Source organism: Capsicum annuum, chromosome 12, assembly GCF_002878395.1.
Source record: "Capsicum annuum cultivar UCD-10X-F1 chromosome 12, UCD10Xv1.1, whole genome shotgun sequence".
NCBI lineage: Eukaryota > Viridiplantae > Streptophyta > Magnoliopsida > Solanales > Solanaceae > Capsicum > Capsicum annuum.
This window is the reverse complement of record NC_061122.1, coordinates 68,612,482-68,629,774: the sequence shown is the minus strand read 5'-3', so window position 1 is coordinate 68,629,774 and position 17,293 is coordinate 68,612,482. Positions and strand designations below refer to the sequence as shown.

Genomic DNA, 17,293 nt, shown 5'->3' with positions numbered 1-17,293 from the left:
ACTCGGTTCCTTAACCATGATACCATTACTTAACAAAGCGTATTAGCTTGACCTGAACATACATACTAGCTGTACCTGTAAGCTGCAATTGATGTGAAACTGTGCCTTGGACTTCACTTAACCGAAGGATGCATTTTATATACATATGGAATCTGTTGATTTGTGAATATTTAAAATTTGATTTTGTAGGATCTTTAATTGATCTGATTTGTTATAGATAGTTTAGGTAATTAGATCAAAAAAATCACATCTTGATAGTCATATCTGCTAGAATCAAGCGATTTGATTCTGTTATGATTGCTTTCCTGTACTATAAATTTGTAGCTCTCAGATGAATAAATTGTACATTTTTGGTACCAATCTTACATGGTATCAGAGCAGCTTTATTCTTGTGTTGCTGATGACTAAAACAACATTTACTGGGCTACGTCACCCAGCAGCATTAACAGAAGCTGAGAGTTTTTTTAACAAAGTCTCGACCGAGACAACAATGAACCAAGGCGACGATTCTTCTCATTTTTCCTTTCAGCTTACTTCTCACAAGCTGAATGGAAAGAATTATTTGGAATGGGCGCAATTTGTCCGTTTGGCAATTGATGGTCGAGGAAAACTTTGTCATTTGACTGGCGAAACGAGAAAGCCTGAACGAGGAGACCCTAAAATGAATGCCTAGAGCTCAGAAAACTCGATGGTAATTGCTTGGCTACTAAACTCCATGGAACCTACCGTAGGTAAACCATATTTATTTCTTTCCACTGCTAGGGATGTCTGGGAGGCGGTTAGAGAAACTTATTCTGATGTATGAGATTTTTGAATTAAAAATTAAACTGTGCAAAGTGATGCAGGGAGAGAGAAGTGTTACTCTTTTCTATAATGAGATGGTTTCCGTGTGGCAAGAATTAGATCAGTGCTATAATGATGAATGGGAATGTTCGAAGAATAGCGTAAAAGCAATGAAAAGGGAAGAAAGTGAGAGGGTATAGCTATTTTTAGCAGGGTTGAGCCAAGATTTTGACGAACTTTGTTCGTGATTTCTTGGAAAAAATTCGCTGCCCACTTTGAGGGAAACATTTTCTGAAATTAGGCGTGAAGAAACAGGGAGGAATGTTATGCTAAAAAGAGATTTCAATCTGGAATCAAAAAAATATAGTCATTTGGTTTAGTTGCTGCGAAAAATGAGAATGATAAGAAAAAGAAGCCATGGTGTGATTTTTGCAAAAAATACTGGCACACTTGTGAGGCTTGCCAGAAGATCCATGGAAAATCGCCTATCTGGAACAAAAAAAAGGGGAAGAAAACCATGGCAATCAAGCCTTTCAGTGTACCAGCGAAGAACCGGGGTTGAAATCTTCTTCAGAAATGCCACCATTCACCGAGGAACAACAAGAGCTACTGCACAAACTTCTCCAATCCAGTAAACCTAGTCTTTCTACTCTCGTTCTTTTACCCAAATAGGTAATGTGCCCATGTGTTTTTTTTTAGTACAGATTCTACTAGTATAAGCTCTTGGATCATAGATTCAAGGGTTAGTGATCACATGACATGGAACTCATTTTTTCTCGACTTATGCTCCTTTAGCAGGGAACAAAAAAGTCAAAGTTGCTGATGGTTTCTTCTTAGCCATTGTTCGGAAAGGGACAGCCAAACTAACCCCTTCTACGACTCTTTTTGATGTCCTTCATGTTCCAAAATTGTCTCATAATATTTTGTCCATCAGCATGTTGACTCAAAACCTTAATTGTCGTGCTATCTTTCAAGTGTATTTCAGGACAAGGTCTCCGAGGTCTCCGGGAGAATGATTGGCAATGCTAGAGAGTTTGAAGGTCTTTATTTTCTTAAAGATGGCGGCAATTCAGTAAATTTTAGTTTAGCTTGTTTGAACTCTGTTCTAGCTGATAATAAGGTCATGTTATGGCACTATCGCCTTGGTCATCCTAGTTTTCATTATTTGAAACTCTTGTTACCGCAGTTGTTTATGAATAAAACTACATCCTTGTTTCAATGTGAATTTTGTGAAATGGCTAAGCACAGACGTTCATCTTTTTCATCCCAAAGTTACCATGCCACAAAACCTAAGTTAATCCATAGTGATGTTTGGGGACCTTCTAGGATAGCAACCGTAAATGGAAAAAGGTGGTTTGTATTTTTCATAGATGATCACACTAGACTAACTTGGGTGTACCTATTGAAAGACAAGGGGGAAGTAAAACATATATTTGAGGCTTTTTATGTTATGGTTGAGACACAATTTCATGAGAAGATTCAAATATTTCGAAGTGATAATGGGAGAGTTTTTTAATGACCACCTAAGCAATTTTTTCGGTTCTAAGGGAATAGTGCACCAAAGTTCATGTCCCGATACACCCCAACAAAATGGAGTAGCGGAGAGAAAAAATAGGCACCTTATGGAAGTAACCAGAGCCTTGATGTTCACAAGTGAAGTCCCTAAATTTCTTTGGGGAGAAGCTCTTCTGACATCCACCTATCTTATTAATAGGACGCCTTCTCGTGTTCTAAGTTTTAAAACCCCTTTCAATATGTTCAAGACATACTTCCCTACTTCTAGATTGACAGCTGATCTATCTTTGAGAGTTTTTGGGTGTAGTGTATTTGTTCATGTTCATGATCATAATAGGAGTAAACTTGATCCACGTGCTAAAAAATGTGTTTTTGTTGGCTATGCCTCTAGTCGAAAGGGTTACTGGTTACAAGTGTTATAACCCAATTACTAGAAAGGTTATCGTCACAATGGATGTCATCTTTTTTAAGCTCATCTTCAGGGGGAGAAACATAGTGAAGATTCGAGGGATGATAAAGATCTTCTTGATCTCACATGTGAGGAACAAAAGGATCTAGGTTTTATGATAGATACAGGAAATAGTTTTTTAGTAATAACAACCTAGATAAGGTAAGAGATCCCAACTTAAATAATGAAAATAAGAATACTGAGGCAATAGAGCATTTTCATGATACAATTAATGACAAGAACAGGGAACAAACAAAGGAATTACAGGTTTACATGAGAAAAAACCGAAATCAAGAAAAAGAGATCAGGACTCTTATCAGAACCAAATGTCCGCCCCGCAAGATCTTACGGATACACAAGGTAATTCTCCAGAACCTAAGTTTGATTTACCCCTTGTTAGTTTGGACCTTGATCTTCCAATTGCCAAACGTAAAGGGGTAAGAAAAGTCAGCAACTATCTCATGTCAAATTTTGTGTCATATAGAAACTTATCCTCTTCCTATATAACTTTTCTTTCTCAATTATCTTGAATGGAGATACCGAGAAATGTGCAAGATGCTTTGAACGTTCCCGAGTGGAAGGGGGCAATTCTTGAGGAGATGAACGCTTTGGAGAGAAATGAAATGAAACCTGGAAAATGGTGGAACTACCTCGTGGATAGATAACAGTGGGCTGCAAGTGGGTGTTCACTATCAAATTTAAATCAGATGGGTCCCTAGAGAGGTATAAGGCATGTTTGGTAGCAAAAGGATTCACTCAAACCTACCGGATTGACTATCTTGAGACATTTGCTCCAGTTGCCAAATTGAATTCAATAAGTGTTCGTCTGACTATTGCGGCCAACCTTGATTGGCCCCTCCGACAACTAGACATGAAGAATGCTTTCTTGGATGGAAAACTCGAAGAAGAAGTCTACATGGACCCTCCTCTAGGTTTTGAAGAAAGGTATGAAACTAGAGTGTGCAAGCTAAAGAAATCTCACTACGGGCTCAAACAATCTCCAAGAGCTTGGTGTGAGAGGTTTACTCAGTTTGTGAAAAAACAAAGGCACACTCAAGGGCAAGCAGATTATACCATGTTCATTCGTCATTCTATCGAGGGAATGGCACCTATTCTGATAGTGTATGTTGATGATATTATACTTACAGGAGATGACTTGTCCGAAATGGAGAATTTAAAGAAACAGTTGGCCTCGGAATTTGAGATTAAAGATCTGGGCCAGTTGAAATATTTTCTTGGCATGGAAGCAGCGAGATCAAAAGAAGTCATTATGGTGTCACAAAGGAAGTAATGTACTAGATTTTCTAAGAGAGACGGGAATGAGTGGTTGTCGTCCAACTGAAACACCCATTGATCCGAATATAAAATTCGAAAATAAAAAAGGAAATTCAGTTGACCACAGTTAATATCTAGTAGGGAAGTTGATCTACTTGTCACGTACTCGACCTGATATAGCTTTTTCAGTAAGCTTAGTCAGTTAGTTTATGCACTCTCCAAAGGAAGACCACCAAGAAACGGTCTACAGGAACCTAAGATATCTTAAAAGTTCTCCGGGAAAGGATTGTTTTTCAGAAAAAGTCAACATAGGGCGGGTTCTACTACTTACAGGATGAGTAAAAAGCAGAACGTTGTGTAGCCCGTAGTAGTGTTGAAGCTGAATGCCGATCTATGACCCATGTGATTTGTGAAATGATTTGGCTCAAGAAGATGTTGGAAGAACTCAAAAAATGTTTGGTTTACCAATGAAGTTGTACTGTGACAATAAAGCAGCCATAAGTATTGCTCACAATCCAATTCAACATGATAGAACAAAACATGTTGAAGTGGATGGACACTCCATAAAAGAGAAGATTGAAGAAGGAAGTGTGTGCATGCTTTTCCTCCCAACAAATCAACAAAGTGCTGATATTTTCACAAAAGGCTTGGTTAAATCAAAATTTGAAATTCTTGTAAGCAAGTTAGGCATGACAGATATTTACACGCCAACTTGAGGGGGAGTGTTGATTTGTGAATATTTAAGATTTGATTTTGTAGGATCTTAATTGATCTGATTTGTTGTAGATAGTTTACATAATTAGATTAAAAAGGTCACATCTTGATAGTCATATCTGCTAGAATCAAGCGATTTGATTCTGTCATGTGTGCTTTCCTATACCATAAATTTGTAGCTCTCAGATAAATAAAATGTACACTTTTGGTACCAATCTTACAGAATCTATTAGCACAAATGCTAAGACAGTAGGACTCGTATGGAAAAACTGGAGTTGTAATCAATTACATACACATGACCTGTACATACTGGTCTATGAAGCCTCTATTGTAACACATGAACTGTAAAATTGATGGGACAAGCACGTACCAAAAACCTCTACACACATGAACTGTCTCATGATAAGGCCCCTAGTAGTAGTGGGGCTTACTGACTCCAAAACTGGTGTCTGTCAAGAGAACCTATCATCCTGAACACATGTAGCTGCAGTGTGTGTGCAACGTCGCCAACATAAAAAAATGTACATGAGTACAGATGGTGTTCTACTCATATGTATGTGAGGAAGGCTGAATAACATAATACAAGTACTGAAGCTCGTAAAAGAGGTATGTGAATACATGATGTACTGATCATCTGGCAGATGGATAACATCCTACAGAACAGTATGCCTGACCTTTCTTAGTTTGTCATAAACATCTTTTGGATCGTTACATTATTAGCCTATTCCTTTGTTTCTAGACCTGCGAGTAATATGCGTCATCAAAAATCACTTAGGGCCACTAGATGGTGATTCATATCATGTGGGGTGCGCGTGCAGTACGCATCATCATTATTGGATAAGTGACACTGGGTGTCATCAGTAGCCATTCAGAGGAGGAACTGCATAGTAGCACATGTCATATGGGATCTGCATCCAGTATGCACCATCAGTATTGGATAAGTCTGCGTGTAATACACGTAATCAATAGCCTGTTAGAGTACTGGATAGGCCACAAGTTCTTATACCACCAGTGTTTCACTGCACCCTTCCTCTCTCATAGCTCACAACAGCACACCAAGCAGCTTAGGAGGCCAACCAATACCTCCCTTACAACTTAACATACAAACATCCCCTTAATCAACGCAAAAAAATAGCAAAAATTGGATTCACAACTTCCTATTACTGTCTCGTGAGTCCTTACCATAAATATACTAGAAATACTCTTATGAATCCACAAAACATCCCCTTAATCAACTCAAACAAATAGCAAAACTTGGATTCACGGCTTCCTATCACCATCGTGTGAGTACAACAACAACAACATACCCAGTGTGTTCTCACTAAGTGGGGTGGTGATGGTGGTGGTGGTGGGGAGGTTAAAGTGTACGCAGTCCATACCACTACCTCATATATGAAGTAGAGAGAGTGTTTTCGATAGACCCCTGCTTAGGACAGATAATAGTATAACAAACAAAAAACATAAAAGCAAACAACAAAAGGGGTATCGCACTGCTAGATAATAAAGGATACAAGACACTCATAAGGTAATACTATAAACTAGCTATTCGAAACCATAGACATCACCAAAACACCACGAACAAGAGACTACAAGAAACTACAGGCACAGATACAAACAAAGCACTCCTCCCTACTGTTACGGACATACTCCTACCTACTAACCCTCTACCCTAATCCGCATCCTCCACACCTTTCTATTAAGGGTCATGTCCTTCATAAGCTGTAACTGCTTCATGTCATGCCTAATCACCTCCCTTTAATATTTCTTTGGCCTACCTCTACCCTGTTTAAAACCATCCATAGCCAGCCTCTCACACCTCCATACTGGAGCATTTGTGCGCTTCCTCATCACATGCCTGAACCATCACAACCTCACTTCCCGCATCTTGTCCTCCACAGAAGCCAGTCCCACCTTCTCCCGAATAATCTCATTTCTAACCTTATCCCTCCCGGTAAGTTCACACATCCATCGCAACATCCTCATCTTCACCACCTTTAACTTTTCGATGTGGGAGTTTTCTTAACTGGCCAACACTCTGCTCCATACAACATAGCCGTTGGTCGGACTGCCACTCTATAGAACTTACTATTAAGCTTAGGAGACATCTTCTTATTACACAAGACTCTCGAAGCGAGCCTTCATTTCAATCACCCTGCACCAATACGGTGTGTGACATACTCGTCAATCTCATCATTCCCCTGAATCATAGATCCAAGATACTTGAAACTCTCCCTCTTCTGAATGACTTGAGAATCCAGCTTCACTACCACGTCAGCCTCATGCGACAAATTACTAAACTTACATTTCAAGTACTTCGTCTTGGTCTTGCTCAACCTAAATCTGTCTCCAAACCTCCAACTTATCGTTAACTCCTCTCCGAGTTTTGTCAATCATTACAACATCATCAACAAATAACATACACCAAGACACTTCCCCTTGAATACTCTGCATCAAAATATCCATCACCAAGGCAAATAAAAACGGGCTAAGAGTCGATCTCTGGTGCAACCCTATCAAAACAGGAAAGTGCTTTGAATCTTCTTTTACCATCCTCACACGAGTCTTCGCATCGTCGTACATGTCTTGAATCGACCTAGTGTATGCCATGGGCACCCCTCTAGCCTTCAAGCACCTCCATAAGATCTCCTGGGGGACTTTTATCATACGCCTTCTCAAGATCAATGAACACCACGTGCAAGTCCTTCTTTCTCTCCCTAAACTGGTTCACTAATCTCCTCACAAGGTGAATGGCCTAAGTAGTCGAGCTACCTGACATGAAGTCGAACTGATTCTCAAAAATAGTCACGATCCTCAGCGTCAACTCTACCACCCTTTCGGCCTTTCCCAAACATTCATAGTATGACTCTAACAACTTGATACCCCTATAGTTGTTGCAACTCTGGATGCCCCCTTGTTCTTATATTTGTCGCCCTAAAAATGATGTTAAACAACTTTGTCAGCCACTCCAAACTTGCCCCTCTATTGCTCTTCCAAAAATCCACTGTAATCTCTCCTGGCCCAGTCGCCCGGCCCCTCCGCATCCTACGAAAAGCACCAATGACCTCCTCAACCTTGATACGTCTACAATAACTGTAATCGCGACACCTATCTGAGTGCTCCAAGTCCCCCAACACGAAACCTTTGTCCCCTCATTGTTCGAAAGTCTATGAAAATAGGACTGTCAACGCCTCCTAATGTAGGCATCCTCTACCAACACTTTTCCATCCTCCCCATTGAAGCACTTCACTTCACCTGGTCAAGGTTACGAGCATCCTCTTTTGTTTGATTCTGGTATCCAGAGTTTCATTTGCAATGAAACAATATCCATTATTTGCTTACCTTCGATAAAAGCCATTTGATGAGAGTCCACTAACTTGTCAACCACCTTTTTCATCCTTTATGTTAGAACTTTCGAAATAAGCTTATATACACTGCCTATCAAGCTTATAGACCTGAAATCTCTCAGTTCCTTTGCCCCCGTCTTCTTGGAATTAAAGTTGTATAGGTAGCATTATAGCTTTTTCCAAAAATCCCATGAGTGTGAATGTTGTGGAAAGTTTCCATGATATCATACCTATGTATCTCCTAACATTTTATAAAGAAACCCATTGTGTAGCCATCTGAGCCAGGAGCTTTATCCATGGAACATATCTGCAAGCAAGTAAGCACCTCCTGTTCCTCAAATTCACCCTGCAAGAATTCTCCCTCTTCTTCAGTAATGGGTAGGGCAGTTGATAAGCTTGCTGTGACAGGTCTCCTTTCAACAGTTTCAGAATAGAGATTTTGATAGAATTCGATGATCTCCCTCTTAATTCCTTTTGGCTCCTTCACTGTTTCAACTTGTGTCACTAGAAGACTGATTTTGAAAGTTGTTACCTGGCCATGGTATTAGGAACTTGAGAATGTAAATGAGTGAAGTCAGATGCATGGATTTATTTATATATGGTGTAAGGAATAAGCCTGGTAGAAGTTGAGGACCTCAAGAAGTTCATGAGATACCTTTCCAATGCAATGTCTTTAAGCTAATTATAGCTTTGTTTAGGCAAGCTCTTGAGCTTTTTTTCTTTTTTACCTTTTTTAAGAAAGATGATTTTTTTTTTTTTGAGATTTGAGGTGTTTGACAAGAGTTTCTGCTTTTTCCAAGAAACAGAAATAGAAAGCTAATTTTTTCAAGATAAAATATCCTTGTCATAAATTTATATTTACCAAGCTATTCCTCATTAATTTAACACATCTATCTTTCAATTAAATACAAACACTTTTTTGGTTTCCACCATGTCTTTCCCTTTCCCTTTTCTTTTTCATGTTTTTTTTCTTGTGTTTCTCTTTGGAATAATCCATCAACTGTAAACACTAATTACATCTCCCATTTTCTACCATCTCTTTACTTTATCTCTTCTCGTCCTCTTTGGAATAGCAGAGCCATGGCTAGAAAAATATGGTTAATATCATCTTTCACGTAACTTTAACAGCTTTCATAACAAATATTTAAGATTATTTATCTCTTTAAATAATCGTAATAGTGAAATGTGTTTTGATACTTGTCTTCTTTTTTTTTTTTTTTTGGGGGGGGTAATTTAACACTTAAAAATACTTTTTGAAAAGATTGGCAAACACAATTTGCTAATCAGATACTGGAAAAAAAAGTTCTTAAATGAATTGACCAAATATGAACTGCTTTTATCTGAAATTCTATTCTAAAAGCTATTTTGACAGAAGTGCTTCTCAAAATAAGCAGTTTTTGCCACTTGACCAAACATGCTCTTAAAGCCCGTTTCGGATTGCTGTTACAAAACTGCTTATTTAAGAAGCACTTTTATAAATAGCTTTTCAGAAAAGTGCTTTTGAAAAAAGCAATTTGCGTTTGGACTTGAGCCGAGGGTCTACCGGAAACAACCTCTTTACTTCTCTGGAGGTAGCGGTATGGACTGCGTACATTCTACCCTCCCCAGACTCCACTTGGTGGGAATACAGTGGGTTTGTTGTTGTTGTTGTTTGGTAAATCCATTTGAAAAGTACTTTTGATAAACAGATTATGTTTGGATAATCTTTTTCAAAAAGTGCTTTTTTGAGACAAATAACCAAAAAGGACATGTATCAATAGACTTTTACTACTAACATCAATTTATAGAGAATTTATTTTAAATATCTATTGTAATATTTTAATTAAAATTTTATTTTTATTTAATTAAAAAGCACGTACTCTAAAATTTTCAATCAATATTTATATACACAAATACATTAAAAATATTAATAATGATATATTACTTAAATAATTTAAATATCACTTCAAAATATCAAACAAAAATAAATATAAAAATTATTTCATAAATTAAATCATTATTTAGGAATTTATACATCACAAGATTCTCAATGATTTCATACCTAATTTTATTATGCAATATCTCCACACTAGTAGAAGATCTGTCTTGTATTTCTGAAAGTATACCAGAAGGCTATCTCCTTCATATATGTAAATTATATTGTAACAAATATGTCACTTTTCATGAATTATTTATTTAAAATTAAATATTCGAGAAAAAATTTAGAGGCGTTGTCAAAATATCATTTATTCTTGTAACGTGATTCATCTGTCATTTGTTATCATTAATAATAAAAAATAAAAAGTTATATATTCTTCGGATCATCATCAGGATTTTTTAAAATTTATTTAAAGAAAATGAGCGAAAATAAAGTAATAATATATAAATCATAAATAAAATAAAGAATTATGATGTAAATATGGAGTATAAAATATTAAATCAAATTTTATTCATACTTATAAGATATGTTAATTTATATATATATATATATACACACACACACACACATTTTTGTGTGTGAGGAAGAGAGTGATAGGGATATTTTAGTCATGAAAAAAGTAATTTTTTGCTTCTGCTTTTTTTGAAAAGCAGAAAAACTGCTTCTGCTTCTTTTTAAAAACACTTTTGCAAGCTTACCAAACACCCTTCTTTTCAAAATAAGTGTTTTTCTTTGGGAAATAAGCAATCCCAAACAGGCACTTAGTGTGTTTCTTTTGATGTGTGCTCTCTCTACTGTTTTCTTTTCTGTGTTCTTGTTTCTGCTTCATGTTTATGCTCAGTTTTAGTGCAATTTTATGATTTCTGTTGGCGTCGTTGAAGATCAAGTCCATCTCTCTTAATCTTTTCTGATTACAGCCTGAACAATTGAACAAAATTTTTGAGCTTTGTGGAACCCCCGATGAGATTAACTGGCCTGGTGTATCAAAGATTCCTTGGTACAGCAAGTTTAAGCCAGCACGGCCAATGAAAAGACGAGTTAGAGAGGTCTTTAGGCAGTTAAGGGTTCACTATTTGAAATGCTGAGTAGTTTGAACTCCTTGTTTTGTACCGTGGCTAACATACTTGATTTTTATTCGTTATGCAGTTTTGATCGCCATGCTTTGGATTTATTAGACAAAATGCTGAATCTTGATCCTTCTCAGGTATTTCCCTTAATTGGTTAAACTAAATCTCAAACTACAAAGTTTTCCGTTTTTCCATACGCAGAAGATGCTTGATTTCAAGAACATAGGTTTTCTGGGCATCTGAACTTATTTATGAAGGCAATATGTACTCTCCTTTTGAGTTCCTTTTTGTCCAAAGGCACTCACTTGGTTCATTAGTGTGTGTATTCTGGGTATGTAGATTGTTTGTTGCTGCTGCAAGTTGTATGCTCAATTGATTTGCTTTTGTCTGGTGCTATCAGAATTAGAAGTGGGATGCTGGTTGTATGTTTGTTAGTTCCCGTAATGATTATACCAGAACAGTCGCCTTACTTTAATCAAAGTTCTTATCCCATAATATGATACGACACATTTTGAGACAAAATGTATGAAGTTAATACTCCCTCCATTCCAATTTTGGGGTACTCTTTCCTTTTTAGTCTGTCCCCAAAAGAATGTCACCTTTCTATTATTAGAAACAACACAATTATAAAATTTCTCTTTTAGCCCTTAATGAAATGATTTATAGCCACATAAATGTCTTAAGGTTTGATTTATACCACAAATTTCAGAAGTTCTCTTTTCGTTCTTAAACTTTGTGCCAAGTCAAGTATTGCCACATAGATTGGGTTGGATGGAGTAATGCATTTGCTATTACATATTTTGTCCCTAATTTGATGCACACTTAGACCTCAAAAGTGTTGAAAATTTTGGAAAATGAAATGGACAAATTGATGTCTATAGGATTGAAATGAATGAACGGTGAGTTGGTGCTTAAAGTTGTGCAAGTAATAGTATTGGCATACCCTTCCATAATTAGGGCGTGCAGGTTAATGAAGTGCATGATTTACAAAGGTTTGGTGATACTTGGGATGTCAGATAAGAGCTTCGCTCGAATTACCTGGTACCAGCTACAAGGCAAAACAGGCGTTGGAAAAGATTGAGAAGAGGTGTGAAAAGAGATTTGCAACCTGCTGGATTATACTTATTAATAGTGTACTCAATTCTCTTTCAACTTACCCAACCAGTGTGAGGAAAAATTTGGACGAGGTTAGGAGGAACTCTATGGGATGTAAACAAGGAGAAGATTGCTTTTCACTTGGTGAAGTGGGAGATGGTGATGCCGGATAAAAGAAAGGGAGGACTTGGAATAAGAAACTTGAAAGCCACAAAATAGGAGTCTACGGATGAAATGTTTTTGGAGATTTCATGCACAATTGTACAACAACAACAACATACCCAGTATATTCCCACCAAATGAGGTCTGGGGAGGGTAAGTGTATGCAGTCAACAAAGTCTAATATAGGCTTGTTATGGAAGCATATGTGCAGCTTGTGACCAGGCACTAGATTTTGGAACCAATATAAAGATTAAGGTTAGTCAGAGTAAGATTCTGTAAGGATGTTTGGAAAGGACATACACTACTTGCTATTCCATATAATGACCATTATAATTTCACCACCAATGTAGGAAGTTGGGTGGTATTGTTGGAACTTGGTACTGTGGCAGCTCGTGCACACACTCTAGTAGACTACTTTGATTGGGAAGTACCCAAGAGTGACTCTATTGCTAAAAGACTTGGAGCATGTGCCCCTAAATGCAGAAGAAGTTGATTGTTACCATATGGAAGAGGCAACAAGATAAAATATTTTTAACCCTCATGTTACAAGGAAATACTTTTTTTGGATGAAGATTGTCACAACGACAACATACCCAGTGAAATCCCTTAAGTGAGGTCTGGGGAAGGTAAAGTGTACGCAGACCTTACCACTGCCTCGGGGAGGTGGTGAGGTTGTTTTCGAAAGACCCTCGACTCAAGTGTAGCAAATCCAAATACAAAAAAGGAAACAGTGACGAAAATATAGCCACGAACAAGGGAACAATGCAAAGTCTACAAGATATAAACAAGGACAACAACAAAATAGTACAATACTACGACTAGAACGACGTCAAAACACCAATAAGCCTAAACCGTCGAAAAGCAAGTCAACACTCCTACCCGACTAGTCTTGTACTCCAATACGCGTCCTCCACATCCTCTTATCTAAGGTCATATCCTCGGTAACCTGAAGTTGCGCCATGTCCGGTCTAATCACCTCTTCCCAATACTTTTTCGGCCTACTTGTACCTCTCTTCGTACCCACTATATCCAACCTCTTGCTTGGGGCATCTGCACCTCACCTCTTCACATGTTCAAAACATTTCTATCCCGCGTTCACCACTAAGGCCACTCCTACCTTATGTCGACTAACTTCATTCCTAATCCTATCGCACCTAGTACGCTCACACATCCACCTCAACATCCTCATTTCCGCAGTATGCATCTGCTGAACATGAGAGTTTTTGATTGGCCAACACTTCGCCCCATACAACGTTGGCTAACCACCACTTTATAAAACTTGCCTTTAAGTTCTGATGATATACTTTTATCACACAAGACTCCGGAGGCAAGCCTCCACTTCATCCATGTCGCACCAATACAATGTGTAATATCATTGTCGATGTCCCCACTTACCTGGATCATTGACCTAAGGTACTTGAAACTATCTCTCTTGGGAATAGCCCGAGTGCGAAGCCTCACTTCCATACCTGCCTTATGCAACCCCTCACTGAATTGACCCACGTCAATGAAGAGTGTCACACGGAGATTAAATAAAGAGCTAGGCAACCCTTTATATTGGCCATGGAAGAAGAAATAGAAATCTAAGGCCTCTTATAAAGTTGCCTGCTCAGATGATATATGCCTCACCTGATGCAATCTTCAGGGAAGGGGGATGCTGATTTTTAGCCAAATGTTATGTGTAGCAGGGAGGAGAACTGCATCACCTTTTATTGCATTGCACCGTTGGTAGACAGGTTTAGAACCCGTTTTTGATTTGTTCAATGTCTTTTGTAATGCCATACACGGTGAAGGATCTGTTGACTCATGACTGGCTAGGGATGTGGGTCATCAGAAAACCATTGCATAAAAAAGGGCAGCCCGATGCACTAAAGCTACCGTTATACACGGTGTTTGGGGAAGGGCCCCATCACAAGGGTGTATTGTACGCAGTCTTACCTTGCATTCCTGCCAGAAGCTGTTTCCAAGCAGAAAACCATTGCATAATTTGTGGAAAAGAATGTCAGCTTGTGTACATTAAGTCCTGTGGGCATGAAAGGAATTACAGATGTTTCGAAAGGGGAAGATCTTGTACAAAAACTAAAGTGTAGATATTTATGTTTTTTTGTGCATACATGATGTCAAGGATGATGATAACATGTTATAGTTGATGTATTTACTACACAAGTAGAACTTTTGTACAGTTGGGACTCCTTTTTGTTTTTGTATAGGAGAGTTCCTAACTTTGTAATGTCCAAGCACATCTTAGGCTAGGCTATTTATTTTAATGTAATCACTACTTTTGCACATCAAACAATCATTACTGCCAATAATGGGGTCATATCACAATCCCATTATGTTAACTTGTGGAGATATGGATTTCAATAAGTAATATTTTAAATTTTAACAATAGTGGATGGGGGTGGAGGGTTTTAGAGACAAAGTAAAGGAATGGTGGGTTTGGCAGTCTGGCTTATATCTAACATCTAAATTGAAACTCTTAAAAGGGAAATTGAAAGAGTGGGGAAAGGAGCAAAGGAACAATTGGAGACAAAGGAGGGTGAACATCTTGAACCAAATATCTGGATTAGAAACTATCATGACCAGAGAGCATTCACGTTAACAGATGATGAATTACTCAAAAGGCTCAACTAGAAATAGAGTTTGAGGAGGTGGTCAAGAACGAGGAGATAGCATGGAGACAGAGGTTTTAAGTCCAATGGTTGAAGAATGGGGACAAGAACACAAAATACTTTCATAGAATGACCACAACACATAAGAGGTTTAATACCATTGACAAAATTGAAGAGGAGGGAACTACTATTACTGATCCAGATGCTACCAAAATGACAGTCCAAGAGTACTATCAGAACCTGTAAAGAGACAAGCATAAACTTGAAGGAACAAATCTAGATGCAGAGACAGTGTGTGGAGGAAGAAGTCTCACAGGGTATTAGGCTCTGCACTAGTGATAAGGCACCAGGGCTTGATGGGTTTCCAATGAGCTTCTACAAAGAAATTTGGGATGTTATGAAGGAAGACATCATGAAGACTATCTGTTACCTTCGTAAAAAAAAAAAGACATGATGTAGACTACGCATCACTTCCATGAGTTCCAAATTTTTGAGAAAAGTATTGACGACACTTATCCCAAAGAAAAATGGAGCTACATCACTTAGAGACTTTAGACCAATAAGTCTAATTAGTGGTTTATACAAGATTAAAGCTAAGATACTAGCTGAAAGTAAGCCTGGCAACGGACCGGAACCGGTACCGTCGGACCGGTTTAACCGGAACCGGCACAATCTTACCGGTGTATTTTACCGGAACCGGAATACCGAAAATTTTTGGCTGGTCCGCACCGGTCCGTTGGTTATTGATGTTGAACCGAGTCAGACCAGACCGGACCAGCAACCGGAGGTATACCAAAAAATTCGAACTTCACCTCTTTCTTTTAATTTAAATTATATTATATAATTAACTTATATTTTATTAATATAATTAACTTAAATATATATTAATATAACATTTTTTTAATAAGTTTAAGTTTAAATTTAATATATCTTAAAAAGTTTAAAACTTTACTTGAAAAATATATCTTTAAGTTAATAAATATAACATTTTTTAATATATCTTAAACTTAAAAAATATATCTTCAAGTTTAAGTTAATATAACATTTTTAATAAGTTAAATTATATTTATATTAAGTTTAAAAAAGAAAATCAAATGTTAATTCCAGCGCCGGACCGGAACTGGTAAACCGGAAAAATGTCACGGTCCGCACCGGTACCGGATAACGGGCCGTTGGGTACCGGGGATACCGGTTGCAACCGGTACCGTTGAGTTACCAGAACCGGACCGGTCTGGAATTACTCCAGTCCGTTGCCACCCTTAGTTGAAAGGCTCAAATAAGTGGTGAACTCTGAACAAATCCCAAATGGCTTTTATCAAAGGTAGGCAGATCATGGATGCTGCCTTAATAGCCAGTGGATACCAGGATGAGAGGAGAGGCTGCAGGCATAATGTGCAAGCTCGATCAGGAAAAGGCATATGACCATGTGAATTTGGGGGTTTCTACTTAGCATCTTAAGACAAATGGGATTTGGAGATAAATGGTTAAAATGAATAGGATTTTGTATTAAAACTATCAGGTTCTCCATTCCGTGGGTCTTTTCCCTTCTGAAAGGGGCTTGAGGCAGGGAGACCCGGTCTCCATTCTTATTCATACTAGTCATGGAAGGACTGAACGGCATGTCGAGGGTGGCTACTCAGAATGCTGGATAAGGGGATTTGAAGTCAACAACAGAGCAGGGGTGAATTTGGAGATTTGCCAATTGCTCTATGTTGATGACACTGTGATATTTTGAGGCAAAAGAAGAGCAGATCAGATTTATCAGAGTAATTTGTTGATTTTGGAAGTTGTTTCTGGTCTCAGAGTCAATTGGAGAAAGAGTAGTTTATTCCCTATTAAGATACAAAGACTTGCCAACATTTTAGTGTGCCAGATTGAAAAACTCCGAACAACCTACTTGGGAATGCCTTTGGGTAGCAAACACATAGAACTGAGGATATAGGATGATATAATTCAGAGGGCAGAAAAGAAATTAGTCATATGGAAGTCTCAATATTTGTCACTTGAGGGCAGACATACTCTAATAAATGCAGTGGTGGACTCTCCCTCCACTTATGTTATGTCTTTATTTCCCTTACCTGCAAAGGTAAGGAAGAAGTTAGACAAGTTCAGAAGAGAATTTTTGTGGTTTGGAAACAAGGAAGGGAAAGGGTACTACTTGGTAAATTGGAAAACAATACAATTACCTAAACTCTCAGGTGGTCTTGGAATTAAGAATTTGAGAATCCACAGTGATCTTGATATGGTCGTGGAGATATGGAGAGGAGGATCAAGCTCTTTGGAAAACAGTTATACAACACTAATATGGTCAAGACTCCCAATGGTGTACAAAAGAAGTCACTAATCCCATGGAGTTTCAG

General features: G+C 38.0%; 1 protein-coding gene across 2 annotated transcripts in view; it reads left to right on the top strand.

Annotated features, from left to right (window-relative positions):
• The window catches only part of LOC107850317 (cyclin-dependent kinase C-1), a 37,636-nt gene that overhangs the window by 15,599 nt on the left and 4,744 nt on the right, over positions 1-17,293 (top strand). For both annotated transcript variants that reach the window (XM_016694743.2, XM_016694742.2), the window contains 2 exons: positions 10,915-11,054; positions 11,144-11,201. In XM_016694743.2, coding sequence (XP_016550229.1) covers positions 10,915-11,054; positions 11,144-11,201 — 198 coding nt within the window. The remainder of the gene's footprint in view (positions 1-10,914; positions 11,055-11,143; positions 11,202-17,293) is intronic.